The following is a 16,341-nucleotide window of genomic DNA, read 5'->3' as shown; positions in this document are numbered from 1 at the left end:
ACCTGGGGGACTGGGGAATGACCCATCACCCCATGTAGCCCAGACTGGGTGACTTTGAGTTTCTAGTCCTCCTGCCTCCACTTCCCAAGTGCTGGAATTGCAGCTGTGTATGGCCACATCTGGTTTTATGAGATGCCAGGGTTAGAACCCAGGACTTGATGCACACTAGGCACTATGCCAACTGAGCTACAGTCCCAGGTCCAAGGCAGGCGTCTTATGGGTGCCCAATCCTCAGACAGCGTTGGGGAGGACAGATGGATACCAGGAGCCAGAACTGGCTTTCTGTACAGAATGGAAGTCCATTTATTCCACAGAGATTTATTGAGCCCAGCCACTTGCCAGGAGTCGTGCTTGCTGCTGTGGGATTCCAGAGGACATGGCCACCATCTGAGAAGGACCAGGGGTCCTCCTGGGCTCCTGTGTTTTTCTTACCCTTTTGCCCATAGGAGTTTATAGTAAAACAAAAAATAGTGTGACCTAAAGCTCACCACTTGGGGGGCATGCGCAGAAGAGATGGCTCAGTAGTTAAGCACCGGCTGTTCCTGAGAGGATGTGTGTTCAGTCTTATTACCCACACAGCAACTCACAACCATCTGTAACTCCAGTTCCAGGGAATCAGACACTCTCTTCCAACCTCTGCAGGTATCAGGCATGTACCCAGTGCACATACATACACATGGAAGCAAAGTGTGCAAGCAAAACATTCATACACATAAATGAAATAAAATAGATACATCTTTTAGTACGAATAACCACCACTTCAAATGGCCAGTTTCCTGGCATTAAATACAGTCACCGCCGTCTGTCTTCAGAATCACTTTTATCTTTCCGGGCTAATGCTCTATACATAGAAGCCTGATCCCCCTGTCTCAGCCTCTTGGGTAGCAAATACTACAAATGTTACTACTGCACCCTGCAACTGTTTCCTTTGTTTGGTTAGGTTTTTTTTTTTTTTCTTAGTTAGTTTTGTTTATAAAGTCTTCAGTGTCCCAGGACAGCATCAAATTCACTGCATAGCCTGAGGACAGTCTTAAGCCTTTCGTCCTCTTACCAGCCTTCTCCTTCTGAGCATTACAATAGCAGGTGTGTGCTACGATGCCCAGTCATGCAGGGTGCTCTGGGTGGAACCAGGGCTTCATGCCTGTCAGACGAGCACTACCCACTGAGCTACACTTCCAACCCAATCTCTGCATTTCTCTTAGCACTCCTAGGATCCCAGGCAGGCATGTGGTTGTCCAAATACTCGCTCCACAGAAAGGTATGTGAACTGTCACTTACAGCGTTTCTGTAGCTGCCTCAGCGTTTTTTGGGCCCCGTGGGTGGGGGTGGGGTCAGTTCCCTCTAGTGGGACATTTCATTGCTTTGCCTGGCCAGTGTCCAGGTCAGTTTTGAATGGAGCAGACTGTTCCCCAGGCTGCCTGCTCTGTGTGGCTGAAGGCAGCCAGGACACCAGTCACCATATGGTGCTGGCTAGCTAATCAGAGAGGCTAACTAGGGTACTAGGCCTAGTGGGGCCTGGCAGGGGACTTGCATTTCAAGTAACTGTAACTGTCCACTGGAGGTAGATAAAGAGTGCTCCCCATGTCTGTGTGCAGGCATGAAAGACTGAGAGGTGCCTTGGGCTGGTTTTGCCAAGGTTATCCTATAGCTCCATCAGGGTAGCTCTCAGCTCCATAGTCCACCACGGCTTGGGTCCATATTCCTTATAAGCACATGCAACCATTTGCCTTGGACTGCTTCTGTGTTGGCTGTAGCTGGACACACACAAGAAGTTGTAGATGGGCTCATTCATTTTGTTTGTCATGTGTATGCACGTGCATGTGTGTGTGTGCCTGTGTACATGTGTGTGCATGTGCGTGTGTGTATGTGTGTGTGTGTGCGTGTGTGTGTGCCTGTGCGTGTGCGTGTGCGTGTGTGTCGGGGCACATACTTGGCCTCCTGGTCATCTTGCCTTTACTTCCTAAGTTCTGGAATTACAGGCATGATGCACTGTGCCTCGGGAAATATGTTTATTTTAGAGAAGAAAGCTGGAGCCCCAGGATGCTAGGTTGCTGAGGTGCTGGGATGCTGGTTTACCGCAGGCACGAAATACCATGATAATGACCGGTACTAGCTAGACCTGCCCTGTTCTTCTTCTCCTTTCACTTTGCCTTCAGCATCCTCTGAGCATATGCTGTCCTGTCAGAACTCCATGATAATGGGGTAGAATGGGGAGGGGTGTGCCCTTCCCCGGGCCCTCTCTAGACGCTTCCATGTGAAATAGGGTCTAGCCTGAACAGGTCAGGGCATGGACAAACCCAACTTAACAGAAACAAAGAACTTCAGTGTTTCTTTTTCTCATCCTGATTGAAAGAAATGGCAGAGTCTCAGCCAACACCCCTCCCCTCTACTCTCTAGGGATTCAGGAACCGGGGTTCCCTGCTTCCTACTGGGTGACACAGAGGGATCAGCCCTCTGGCCTCCGTAAGTGGATTCACAACCTTCCCACAGCAGCCAGATCTTCCCTCTGACCGTGAAGCCCCGTGGAGCCACGTTTTTTCTACTTGGAAAGCTGTATATACAAGCATGTAACAGCTGAGGCTGTTTCCTGCTATGCTCGGGGTCCCAGCGAGAGGGGAGTGGAGGCTTGGTGCCTGATGCAACGCCTGGCAAGGCCCCGCCCCTTATCGGAGCTTCCCTCCTGTCCTTGCTGGGACCCCTCCAGAAGGACGGAGGCGGGGCTGTACTGCAATCCTTCAGAGGCCTCAGTGGAAGAGCCCAGCTGGAGGCTATCCAAATGTGAAACCAATTCTCTAGTGAGGCAGTTAGCCAAGTCAGGGGGAGAGGCCTGTGCGGAGGAAAGACCCCTGGGCAGGGAGGAGGGAAGGGGAGCTGGTGCCCTGCTTGGCAAGGCTCATCCACCTCGGCTGCCTCCCTCCCTCTCTGAACCACCAGTTGCCTCGGGGGCTTTCCCACCCCTCCCCCTCCTGAGCACACAGCTGTTAGGAGCTTGAGCTGAAAGTCCCCAAGAATTGAGAATTCATTTTGCCCGTGGTCCATCTATCCAGCATCCATCTCTCCCGCATCCTAGCACACGCCCACTGCAGGTGCCCAGGGCGTCTCTCTCTGATGTCTCACTCATGCACCAGTGAATATTCTCCTCTCCCCTGGCACTGCCTAGCAACCTAGAATGCCTAAGCATCTTGCTCTGGGTTAAGTATTCTGGGAAGGGCATCCATCTGTCTGTCCGTCCATCCGCCATCTGTCTGTCCGTCCATCCGTTCATAATCCTTTATTCAAGGTCCCCACTTCAGCAACATCCACTAGGTTAAAACTGGGATGTTGATTGCACCCCAGAAAAATCATTCCACAACAGGTCTGTGTGGAACAGAACTAGGCTTATTATGAGAGAAACCACGGGAGAAACCACATTGAGTCTAAGCAAGGACAGTCAGAGAGAGAGACTAGGCTCAGTGTCTTATCAGAAACATATGACTTCATGACTTTATGCTATAGTAGCCAAAGGATGTAATTTTCTTTTTCTTCCTTCCTTCCTTTTTTCTGTCTTCTTTCTTTCTTTCTTTCTTTCTTTCTTTCTTTCTTTCTTTCTTTCTTTCTTTCTTTCTTTCTTTCTCCCTTCCTCTCTCTCTCTCTCTCTCTCTCTCTCTCTCTCTCTCTCTCTCTCTCTCTCTTTCTTGGCTTTTTGAAACAGGGTTTCTCTGTGTAGTCCTGACTATTCTGGAATTAGCTCAGTAGATCAGGCTGACCACGAACTCAGAGATCCACCTGTTTCTCTGCTTCCTGAATGCTGGGATTAAAAATATGTGCCACCATGCCTGGCTTTTTTTTTTAAGATTTATTTATTTATTTATTTATTTATTTATTTAATATGAATACACTGTTGCTCTCTTCAGACACACCAAAAGAGGTCATCAGATCCCATTAGAGATGGTTGTGAGCCACCATGTGGTTGCTGAGAATTGAACTCAGGACCTCTGGAAGAACAGTCAGTGCTCTTAACTATAGAGCCATCTCTCCAGTCTGCCTGGCATATTTTTTTTTAATTTTAAACATTTGATTTGTTTAATGAAATGAATTGTAAGGTGTTCTGTGGTGGTCAGGAGTGTGGATAAGTTACAAAGGTCTGCAGCCGTGTTCTTTAGCGAGCATGGCTCGTTTGTTGTTTATAACACCTTTGAGATATCTTAGAAAAATGGGTCTTGCCCCTGAAGCAATCTGTACTGATTTTGTCAGTTGGGTGAATGAGGAACCTATATTAGATCGTGTGGGGGAGGGGCCTTTTCCACTTCTCACATCCCCTTGGCTTTCCTGTCTCTCTAGCCAGTCTCACCTGTTACACAAAATCATTGTCCCAGTGGAAAAGAACGTTTGCATCCAGGAAAATGAGCATATGAAAAAGAGAAAGTGATGGAGGGGCTCAGGGAAGGACTTGGAGCTCTGGATGCTAAGTCAGCACAGGAGGAATAGGGATTTTTTTTTTGGGGGGGGGCTTCTCTGGGCTCTATTGAAAGAAGAAGAATGGTCTTGGGGCACATGTTAAATAGAATGAACTCCAGTGCTGAGACCAGAAAGGATGCGCCCCCGGGTGGGGAATAGTGGGAAGGGCTGGGGTCAGATGGTGCCCACAGAGGCTGGGAGTGAGGTGTGGCTCCCATCCCCAGGGCCTTGGAGGGCTTGTGTTCTGCTCTGAGTTGTGCACGAAGGGTTTTCAGCAGCTAGAGTCACCCGGAGTACTGGGCTGGGTGTCTAAGACGCTCTTGACATCACGACCGCGTTCACTTATCTGAGTTAAGGTGCTCGTAGGCGCCCCCGTGTGTTAGAGATGGGAAGAGTTTGGGAGAGGAATGTGGACGGAATGCGAACCAGAAGTCTTAGCTGTGCTGATGGTCCAGAAGAGAGGCGTGAGATGTGTGAAAAGGAGGCCACCATCGCCTAAGAAGAGACTAGAGAATGAGGGAAGAGCGCACCCCCAGGGGATTCCAGAGGAAGCTTTAGCAGAGAATGGCCAGAGCGTAGGAGAGGAAGAGAGATGGGCTGGAGGGAGGGGCACGCCATGCAGTCCCCAGGTTGAAATGTAGCAAGGGCCACCCTCTCACAGAAGGTGACTGAGGACTCCCCCAGGGTGTTTTTAAGGGAAAAAAGGATATTGCAGAACGAGAGGACTGAGACACAAAGGCCAGAGAGAAATATGAGGCAGGAGGATGATCCTCTTGAGAATGTTTCCCAGCTTATACCCACTGCCACCTCCCAGACGGCAAGGCTGGGTGCTGCTCCCTCTAGTGGCTCCCAACATCGCTAGGGCTAGACGCACAGTGACCCTCACCAAATAGAAGTGTCCATGGAGGACCTCAGCCCGGCCGACATCTTCTCTTACTGCTCCTGGCGTTTGTACCCAGAGGCAGAGAGCTGGTCCAGCTGAGTGGGGAGTGCTGTCCCATGGCCAGCTGTGCCCAGGCAGAGCTGGGTTGGGCATGAGGTCCTGGCATCTTCCAGCACTGACAAGGACATGTTAGGAGGCTGGCCTTTAGTGGCACCTTGGCAGCGGGGCTGAGGGGTTGAGAGCCATGGAGTAGAGGATGCTGGGAAGGGAAGAGGCAGCAGGGATTTCCAGCCAGGCAAGGATCTCAGGACCAGCATGTGCTTGCCAACCCTGGAAGAGAAGTAGCATGAAGTTTCAACCATGTTATAGCCCACTTCTTACACACGGCGTCCTGCAGGGCAAGCTCTGCCACAGTCTCTGCCCAGTGAGTCCCATTCTGGGCCCCCTCTTCGCCTTTCTTGGCCCCGTGAACTCCTGGCTTTGGGGTCCTCACGCATTCCTCCCTCTCCTGTCTAGTCACCTGGCCTTGGGCCTCTCAAAGCTGCAGAGGGGACATCCAACCAGAGATGGGTGACGGAGCTGCCAGTCTGCTCACGCCATACCAGTATTCAGTCTTCCCTCTTCCTGGCAGTGCTTGGGAACCCTGCATTTCTGTGAAGGAGAGGAGGCTGGGTTAATGACTTCAAAATATAAAGCCACTGGAAGAGAAGATGGGAAAGCTTGTCATCAGAGGAGCCCAACTCCCAAACCTGACTGTGTGCCTGGGATCGAGCTTGGGGCTCCAGCATGCTAGGTATTCACTATGATACCGGACTTCGTGCTTTGTTGTTGTTGTTGTTGTTGTTGTTGTTTTGAGACACAGTCTAACTAAGTTGCCCAGGCAGGTCTTGAACTTGCAATCCTCTTGCCTATGCCAGCTGAGTAGCTGGGATTACAGATTTATGGCCGTAAGGAAAACCTTGCCAAAGGTGCTAGCCTCAGGAGCAAAAAGACTGCTAGACCACACCACCACCCCACCCTACTCCCGCTGCCCCTACTCTACTCAAGGTTCCCCCTCCCCCCTTACTCCTCTCCCTCCCATCTTCTTCATAATGAATGCTTACCATGTTTCAGGTGCTAGGCAAGTGCTCTGCCACTAAGCCATGATCACCAACCCCCTTTGATGTCTTTGTATAACCTAGAGACTCTGCAAATACAAGACCAATAAGCTAGCCCAGCACAGGATACTGTGCCTTGTGTAGCTAAGGATAGGTAGCCATGAACTTCTGAGCCACAGTCTCAGCCCTGTTATGCTTTTGTATGGCGGGTCGCTCAGCAGGCTACTTTACACTAGTATCACCGCAACATGTGATACTGGTAGCTGTGATGTCATTAACGAACCAGGATTCTGCAGCTCCATGGCGCCATCTTAGCAGCAGGGACCAGTGATGACGTACACTCTCCATTATCTAAATACTGTGTGTGATGCGTGATGGTGCATGCCTTTAACCTGTGAGGTCAACAGAGAAACTCCAGGAAATGGGAGTAGATAAAAGGGCATTCATTCATTTACTCATTCATGCATCAGGTCTCAGTCTAGCTCAGCAGAACTCTGTAGCTCAAACTAGCATTGAATTTAAAAATAGATTCCCGCCTCAGTTTTCTAGGTTTTCTAGGGTTACAGGTCTGTAATGTCATGTCCTGGCTCCTTGCTAGCGTTTGGGTGTTTTATTGCTGTTTGTCAAGTACAGTTTTTGCTACCCTGCTTTACCTGAGCAGGTTCTTTCAGATGCATGCATGAAACACACACACACACACACTAATTTATTTTCAACCTGCCTTATTGACTCAATTGCTGGGCTCTTCTAATCTCCCATAGCTAGTGTGCCCTTCCCAATACTCTTAGCTCAGCATCTCTTAATCTGCCCTTAATTTAGCTGCATTTTTAATCTTCTGCCTGGGGAAGTGGCCTATGGCCACTCTGCCCGAGATCTCACATGGCTGGTCACCTTTTCTCCCTCTGAAGCCTGGCGAAATCTCTTTTCCTCTTTCTGCATCTCTTAGCCTGCCTGTGGGGACCTGAAAGTCCTGCTTTTTTTTTCCTTCTGCCCAGCAATTGGCCCCTGGCATCTTTATTTATCGATCAAGAACCAATTGGGGGACATGACCTTAGCAGCAGCGCCACTCCCTGCAGCTGTTTATTTTGTTTGTTTGTTTGTTTGTTTGTTTGTTTTTAAGGGAAAGCAAGAAAAGTTTACTGGATAGAGTAACAGCTACTGGAAGTAATACTTGTTTATCTCGGGACTTTAAAAAAATATTGATTTCCTGTGTGTGACCATTCTGCCTGCTTGTATGCTGTGGGCATCACATGCATGCAGTAGCTGTAGAGGCAAAGAGGGCACCCGACTCCTTAGAAATGGAGTTATCGATGGCTGTGAACTGCTGTTCCGGTGCTGGGAACTAAACCTGGGTCTTCTGCAAGAGCATTGAGTTTTGTTTTGTTTGGTTTGGTTTGGTTTTTTGTTTGTTTTTCGAGACAGGGTTTCTCTGTATAGCCCTGGCTGTCCTGGAACTCACTTTGTAGACCAGGCTGGCCTCGAACTCAGAAATCCGCCTGCCTCTGCCTCCCGAGTGCTGGGATTCAAGGTGTGCGCCACCACGCCCGGCTACATTGAGTATTCTTAACCACTGAACCATCTATCTCTCCAGCCTCTGTTTTGGGGTGTGTGTTTGAGACAGAGTCAAAAGGCTGCTCTAAAGTACATATTGTAGCTAAAGCTGGCCTCCAACTCCTGATCCTCCTGCCTTACCTCCACAGTGTTGGGTGTGACCTTTAAATGACCTATTAAAGAAACCCCAACAGGTGTAGAGTACACCTGTGATCCCAGCTCTTAGGAGGCTGGACAGGTGGATAAAGAGGTCCACGTGTCCTGGACTACATAGAGAGACCCTATCTCAAAAGAGAGGCAAAGCCTTAGGTTTTGAGAGTGGGCCTGAGGTCTCTCTTCAGAAGTTTTATAGAAAGATGTCTCTGTTCACTGTCTATGAACAAGGATGGCCTGAGTACCTGTCTCTTCACAGGATCAGAGTGTCCCCCACCTGAAGAGGGCAGATTGGGTCCCAAGCTATGCTCCTGAGCTGAGTGCCTGCAGCCAGCCTGAGGAACTCCATGGCGCCCCCTCTCCCCACGGAGAAAGGACTCGCTTTGTCTCAGGATTTCCGGGACCTTGTACACAGCCTAAAGATTCGAGGCAGATACGTCTTGTTCCTGGCATTTGTGGTCATAGTTTTTATCTTCATTGAAAAGGAAAATAAAATCATATCCAGGTAAGGAACTCAACCACAGGTCCCCTTTATCAAAGGTGAGGTCAGATGTGACACCTTGGTTTTTGGGGAATCAAGAAGTGCATCCCTTCTACAAGCGGTCATCAGACAGCCCCTGTGTCTTAGGCTGAGGTCATGTGCACAGGGTGGAGACTTTGGCAGCCCAGGCTGGCATCCCCATACTGGCCCTTCTCAACTGCAAGCACTTAGACAAAACACTTCCCTTTGTTGAGATGGGCCTTTCTAATCAGTGACTAGCAGTGGGCCTGTCTTAAGGAAAAGGTAAATGTGGGGGCTGGAGAGATGGCTCAGCAGTTAAGAGCACTGACTGCTCTTCCAGAGGTCCTGAGTTCAATTCCCAGCAACCACACGGTGGCTCACAACCACCTGTAATGGGATCTGATGCCCTCTTCTGGTGTGTCTGAAGACACTACAGTGTATTCATATAAATAAAATTTTTTTTTAAAGAGAGAGAGAAGGTAAATGCGGAAATGTAAACCACATTTTGCCCATGGCCTGCCACATGGCTGAAGCTTGGTACTTGCTGGCATGACTATTTCACCTTCTATCCTAGCACCCCTTAGCAGTACTTCCCCTTTGCAAGTCTTGATGTCATGAATGGAGGTGATCCCATGGGAAGCAAGGTTCTGGTATGGCCACTCTGGTGGGTGGGACCATCATGGGTAGGTACCCAGATTGTTTATCATTCAACTCGAAGGGAGTGAGCCTCAGGTAGGCTACATACTCCTCAGTTGGTAAGGTACTGCTGTGTGGGGTAGACCTGCTAGACACAGAATCATTTTTCAACCCTGATCTCCCAGATGCATAGCCCCGCATAACATCTTCAGCCAAAGAGGGTAGGTTAAGGACTGCCAACAAATCAGCTCATGCCTGCTTCACACCATGTAAGTCTCCTGAAAGCTGCTACTGACTTGCTCCAAACGAGCCAGAAGTATCAGAGGGTAAAGTGCCCGAATTCTTTAGTGAAGGTGAGCCTCTGTGTAGCCATCACTAGTCACTTAGCTTCTCACCCTGAATCACTCCTGGGTTCTTGCCAAAGAAACCACACTCGAACCTTAGCCTCTAGACCCAGCTAAGACTGCTTAACCTAGTACAGGAGATGGCTCCCCAAATCAGTCACGACCTTGTCCTTTGTAAATCCCCTCCCAGGGTCTCCGACAAGCTGAAGCAAATCCCTCATTTTGTGGCAGATGCCAACAGCACTGATCCAGCCTTGCTCTTATTGGAGAATGCATCTCTCTTGTCCCTGAGCGAGTTGGATTCTACCTTTTCCCATCTTCGGAGCCGCCTGCACAACCTGAGCCTGCAGCTGGGCGTGGAGCCAGCAATGGAGACCCAGGGCCAGGAGGCTGGGGCAGAGAAGCCATCCCAGCAGGCTGGAGCAGGGACCCGGCGTCATGTGCTCCTCATGGCCACCACCCGCACGGGTTCCTCGTTCGTGGGCGAGTTCTTCAACCAGCAGGGCAATATCTTCTATCTCTTCGAGCCACTGTGGCACATCGAGCGCACCGTGTTCTTCCAGCAACGAGGCGCCAGTGCGGCTGGTTCAGCCTTGGTCTACCGTGATGTCCTCAAGCAGTTGTTGCTATGCGACCTGTATGTGCTGGAGCCCTTCATCAGCCCTCCGCCCGAGGACCACTTGACTCAGTTCCTGTTCCGCCGGGGATCCAGCCGTTCACTCTGCGAGGATCCGGTGTGCACACCCTTCGTCAAGAAGGTCTTTGAGAAGTACCACTGCAGGAACCGTCGCTGCGGGCCACTCAACGTGACCTTGGCGGGTGAGGCCTGCCGCAGCAAGGACCACGTGGCCCTCAAGGCCGTGCGCATCCGTCAGCTGGAGTTCCTGCAGCCGCTGGTTGAGGACCCAAGGTTGGATCTACGAATCATTCAGCTGGTGCGCGACCCCCGGGCCGTGCTGGCTTCACGCATAGTGGCCTTCGCGGGCAAGTATGAGAACTGGAAGAAATGGCTGTCCGAGGGGCAGGACCAGCTGAGCGAGGATGAGGTGCAGCGATTACGTGGCAACTGTGAGAGCATCCGCCTGTCTGCAGAGCTGGGCTTGCGACAGCCAGCCTGGCTGCGCGGTCGGTACATGCTGGTGCGCTATGAGGATGTGGCACTCAGGCCACTGCAGAAGGCCCGAGAGATGTACAGCTTTGCGGGCATCCCCTTGACCCCGCAGGTGGAGGACTGGATACAGAAGAACACACAGGCAACACGCGACAGCAGCGACGTCTACTCCACTCAGAAAAACTCCTCTGAGCAGTTTGAGAAGTGGCGCTTTAGCATGCCTTTCAAACTGGCCCAGGTGGTGCAGGCTGCCTGCGGCCCGACAATGCGCCTCTTTGGCTACAAGTTGGCCAGGGATGCCGCCTCACTCACCAACCGCTCCATCAGCCTGCTGGAGGAGCGAGGCACCTTCTGGGTCACGTAGTGGGAGGATGTCTGGGACCCTTGGAACTCTTTCTCGTGAAAGGCTGGCCCTGCTTCCCTCACACCCATCCTGGCAGTGAGACACAGCCCTGGCAGAAAGTCAAAATGGGGAGCGATGATGGGAACATAGCCCCTGGCTGTAGCGGTAGGGCCCCCTGCCAGATAGACTCCCCAGAGCAGCTACAGCTAGGGCCTTGGGCTCTTCTGAGGACACTCTGTCTCCTTAGTGGTACTCATAAGGTGTCCTCACCCTATGGCCTGCAGTGTCCCGAGCAGGCCCAGGTAGGTTCCTGTGTGTGGACACACTTCCCTAGCTCTTTCTCACACGGTGTAAACGAAGCCCGTAAAGGCCTGTAGGCTGTGTGGGCTGGAGTCCAAGTATTTAACAACCAGAAGGGGCGTAGGCCCTCTGCAGACGCTCAGACCTCCTACTATATTAAGTGTTAACCTCTTCCGCTCTGAGTCAGAGAAGCTGGGATCTGGCTGAGTCCTTGGAAGGAGGAGGACAGCCTAGGGTGAGGAAGGGGACCTTTGAAGCTTCTCAGGGAACAGTGGCTGTGTACCAGCTCATAGAAAATGGTTTGATCAGCTGTTCTAGTCACTCAAGAGTATCAGCCTGTGTAGAGCAAGACACACAAAGTAGATTTAAAAGACAAGGCTGGGGGTGTGGCTCAGCGGTAAGGCCCTTGCCTCTCATGCCCAGGGCCCTAGGTGTGATTCTCAGCACTATAAATATAAGGGAAAATAAGGCATACATATGTGTGCAGTACAGAGAGAGACAGAAAAGCATAATAAACATCCCCTCCCTCTCACAAGCACACACACTCTGCCTCTCTGTCTGTCTGTCTGTCTGTCTGTCTGTCTCTCTTTGTCTCTCTCTGTCTCTCTGTCTCTCTTTGTCTCTCTCTGTCTATCTGTCTGTCTGTCTGTCTGTCTGTCTCTCTCTCTCTCTCTCTCTCTCTCTCTCACACACACACACACACACCACACACACACACACACACTGGTACAGAAAAGCTTCCCTTCTCCACTCTTTATGCTCACCATGTTTTGGGGGGTTTTTTTTGTTTGTTTTGTTTTGGGTTTCTATATATCTAAACAAGGAGCCTTAAATTACATTTTTTTTTAGGATTACGTGGAGAGGGGGAGCAGCAGGGAGCATTTGCTTCTGGTAAAAGGATAGACCAGAAAGGACTTCCCCTTGGATGATCGGAGTCATGCAGAGCACCTAGGGTCCCACATGTTCTGTGTGAACTTCATGTGGAATGACTCTCAGAAGTGACTCCCTTAGGCCCTCGCTCTGTAGCTCAATGGGCGTAGAGTTTGTCTATTGTATGGGAAGCCCTGGGTTCTGTGCCCTGCACCACACCATATAGGTATGATGGCATGTACCCCTATCCCAGCATTCAGGAAATCAAAGGTTGGCGGTCAAAAGTTCAAGGTGCAGCTATGTATCTTTTGAGCTGTCCGAGTCTATAAGCTCCCTCTACCGAGAGCGGCTAGTATTCCTTCTCAAGAACAGGTTATATGAAAATCTCTTCTTGTAAGCCCCAACATTTGGAGGGGGGATGGGGGAACTCTTGACTGAGCAGCCAGGTTTCCCCAAGCAGAAGTTTTTCTCTCCCAGTGCAAGCTGAGGTTTAGTGCCCCGGCTAACCTCGGAACTGGCGCAGTGGGGGTTGGCACGCTGACTCCCTGGACAATTGCTGCATCTGACACTGTGAGCGCCCAGGACGGAGCTGGTGTGAGTACCAAGACACCGGATGTGTTGCATGGATGCGGCCCTAGCACAGGTGTGGAGAAGGACAGTTGGGACACTCACTGTTGGTGTTTGTCATCCACCTGTTCAGCCGCTGGGCCCCACACATAGGTCATCTTCCGTCACTCAAGTTGGTCTCTGCTTTTGATTTTAACAATCCAAGAGCAAGTGTGTAGGGGACAAAATGACACCAGTTCTTCATACTTGATGGGGACCGGGGACAGAATGTTGCAGGCAGGCTCGGGAGTGCATTATCGTTTCTTCTGAGCTCTTCATCCAGGCCATATTCCATTTTCTGCACCGCATCTGGGGTGGGAGGGGCTGAGCTGGGAGTTTCCGTCCTTCTTCCCTGTGGGGGTGGGAGATGGGGCTCAAGGCCTCCATCTCTCGGCTCCTTGAGGACAGAATCCCCACAGTGGACCTTTGGAACTTCTCAGGACATTGACAATGTTGTGTGCACTGCAAGTTGACTTTATTTATTTTGTAGGAAAAAGAGATGGTATTCTTTGCCGGGATCTGAAACTGTACCCTAGTCAAGAAGTACAATTAATAACTATTATTAATAACAACTGGGATGATTCACAGGTCACACACACACACCAGGCCACCCAAGAACCATGTAGGAGATGAGGCAGAGCCAGGTTATGGAAGCCCAGGATGCTACAGAGATTCTGTGGGTCTATTATTGATTAGAAAATACAACATGGGGGGCCCTCTCTTCGGCATAACTCAGGTGACTGCAAAGACAGAGCAGCTCAGGTGGGTGGATGGGCAGGCAGATGGAGCCTTGAAACACATCCCCTGAGGCTCAGCCAGCCAGTGCAAATCCTCAAGGTTCGGAAAGGGACAGTGTAGAGGCAAACTATTGGGCGTCTTCTCTGATGCTTAGAGGCTCTTTCCAAGGAGCTGGATGGAGAAAGTGGCCATGTTAGTGGCATGGGACAACTGCTCACCCAACTTCAAAGATCAAAGGGCACCCAGGTGGCCTATGACAGTGACACTCTTTCCTATCATTAAGGGTGTCTGCCCCCACTGAAAGCCACGAAATTTCTGGCCCTAAGGGGGGTAGGAAGGGCTTAGGAGTAGCAGATGGTTTGATCCCACCCACCCCCCCACACACACACACACATCCCTCAGCTGTCTTCCACATTAGAGCCACTTCAGTTGTCCATGGACTTGTCCCTTTGAGACATCCTGGATTTTGAAGGATAGAAGCATCCCCAAGATGGTCTTGTGTTAATCCCACAACAGAGGCAGAAGGGTCATACTGAGAGAGAGAGAGAGAGAGAGAGAGAGAGAGAGAGAGAGAGAGGAGTGGGGGCCAGACCCCCAAGAAGCCAAGTGGGTCTGGCCAACCTGTGCACATGAGAAGGAGGGAACATCACTAAAATCAGGGCCTGGGCTGGTGTGTTGTTGGTGAGATCCTGTGGTGTGGCTGGCTAGGTATGGATGAGTTTTCTGAGCATGCTCACACACCCCCAACTTCACATTCTTAGAAATAGTGCAACCGTGATGCCTTACCTCAAAAGGATGAGGCAAAGCTTGCAATTCCCAGTGTCTGAAGACCTCCGGGATCCTTTGAGCTGTGTGTCCTTGTCAGTACATGGGGACAGGCTCCTTAGGTATTCCTGACATAGAGGTAAGGTGCTGCCCTTGCTGCCTTGCATAAGCTGTGACAAGCTTCTTACTGGGCACATAGAACGGCTCTGTCATCTGCTTGGACTTTGCCTCCTGTCAAATCTCCATCTCTGCTGGATAGTCTAGTCCCTAGGGTCTAACCACCACCCTCCACTTCCTGGTGGGTCCTACAAGCGCTGTCTTTGTTCCAGTACCCGGATGGTGTCCTGCCTCATGGCTAAATAGTACAGGACATCTTCCCAGACTGAGTGGTCATGGCATGTGCATGTATGTTCATGAGTACGTGCATGGTGTGTGGGGGTGGATGGGTGCATTCTGTTATGCTTCTGGTGCAGCCACACAGCCACAACCTCTTTCTGTCATTGACCTTCTTGGTCTTCTTGTAGCCACAGATAATCTTCCAATGCCCAATTCTGCTGTTCTCATCTGAGAGCTGACAACCCGGTGCTCAGAGTAGAGTTCATGACCTAGGAAACCCTTTTCCTGGTAGCTTACTGAACTTATTTAATTAAAAACGAACATATAGGGGTTGGAGAGATGGTTCATTGGTTAAGAGCACCGGCTGCTTTTGCAAAGGACCTGAGTTCAAATCCCAACAAACCATATGGTGGCTTACAACCATCTGTAATGAGTTCTGGTGCCCTCTTCTGGCATGCAGGTGTACATGCAGATAGAGCACTCTTATGCATAAAATAAATAAATCTTTAAAATAAATAAATAAATGAACATGCCATAAAGTCTGTAGTGGTTATTTTTCTTTTGTTCTTAACATCAATCTTGTCATGAAAATGAACAGGAGAGAGAAAATGCACTTACAGCAATGAGAAAGACGTGACGTTCACCGTGACACTTTCCCTGCCTATTCCCAAGGGCCAGCGGCCCAAGAGGAGCACGGGTGAGAATAGGTGTCAGGGCCCAAAGGATGTTATTTATGGTCCCAGGATGGTTGGTCTGGTGACCCTGCTTGGAGGCGCCAAATGCAAGTGTGGCATCTAAGACACTCAGATATTATGGGATGGGGACAGAAGTATCAACCCACTATCAGAGAACCTGGTGACACAAGTCCCAGTTCTGTCACAGTCTGACCTTGGACAAGTCACTTCTCTGGGGGTCATGAAACAAAAGGTGTAGTGATCCCTAGGCATTGTCACCAAAAGCCTTGATATGGATTTAAAGGTCAGTTAAAGACTGATTGTCCTTTTCCCGTGCCAACACACTGCTTGAGGCTCCTTTCTGCCGTCAGCAAAAGCTCACCAAGCAGATGAGAAGGTGGCTGAAACCCTTTCATCTGAGGAGTGTACCAGGGTCCCTTCAAGGTGCAGCTGTGCTTCTCTGCTGGAATAACCTTTATGTGAGTTAGATTTCAGCCCTATAGTAGTCAGTTTCCTGTTACTAGAAAACACGCTGTCTTAGCTAGGGTTTTACTGCTGTGAACAGACATGTTGCCATGGTCAAGGCAACTCCTATGAGGACAACATGTAATTGGAGCTGGCTTACAGGTTCAGAGGTTCAGTTCATTCTCATCAAGGCAGAAACATGGCAGCATCCAGGCAGGCATGGTGCAGGAGAAGCTGAGAGTTCTACATCTTCATCTGAAGGCTTCCAGAAGACTGGCATGCTCAGGCAGCTAGGATGAAGCTCTCTCAAAGCCCACATCCACAGTGACACATTTCCTTCAACGAGGTCACATCCACTCCAACAAGGCCCCAGCTCCTAATAGTGTCACTCCCTGTACCAGGCATATTGAAATTACCACATTCACCTTATCAAATGAAAAGGTCTATTTTAGTTCATAGCTTGGGACATTTTAGTCTATGGGCCAAATTTTATGGCCAGAGCATGAAAATGAAAGAAGAGGAAGGGGCTG

At 50.2% G+C, this 16,341-nt stretch overlaps 1 protein-coding gene across 2 annotated transcripts in view; it reads left to right on the top strand.

The window, feature by feature from the left end:
- Chst3 (carbohydrate sulfotransferase 3) overlaps positions 1–13,950 on the top strand; it is a 36,385-nt gene extending 22,435 nt beyond the window's left edge. For both annotated transcript variants that reach the window (XM_029482286.2, XM_029482287.2), the window contains exons 2-3: positions 8,381–8,626; positions 9,794–13,950. In XM_029482286.2, coding sequence (XP_029338146.1) covers positions 8,469–8,626; positions 9,794–11,078 — 1,443 coding nt within the window. In that variant the 5' untranslated portion in view covers positions 8,381–8,468 and the 3' untranslated portion in view covers positions 11,079–13,950. The remainder of the gene's footprint in view (positions 1–8,380; positions 8,627–9,793) is intronic.
- The last annotated feature ends 2,391 nt before the right edge of the window (positions 13,951–16,341 follow it).

Source organism: Mus caroli, unplaced genomic scaffold, assembly GCF_978045245.1.
Source record: "Mus caroli unplaced genomic scaffold, Mus_caroli_1 scaffold_9, whole genome shotgun sequence".
NCBI lineage: Eukaryota > Metazoa > Chordata > Mammalia > Rodentia > Muridae > Mus > Mus caroli.
The sequence above is the reverse complement of the archived record's forward strand: the minus strand, read 5'-3'. Positions and strand labels throughout refer to the sequence as shown.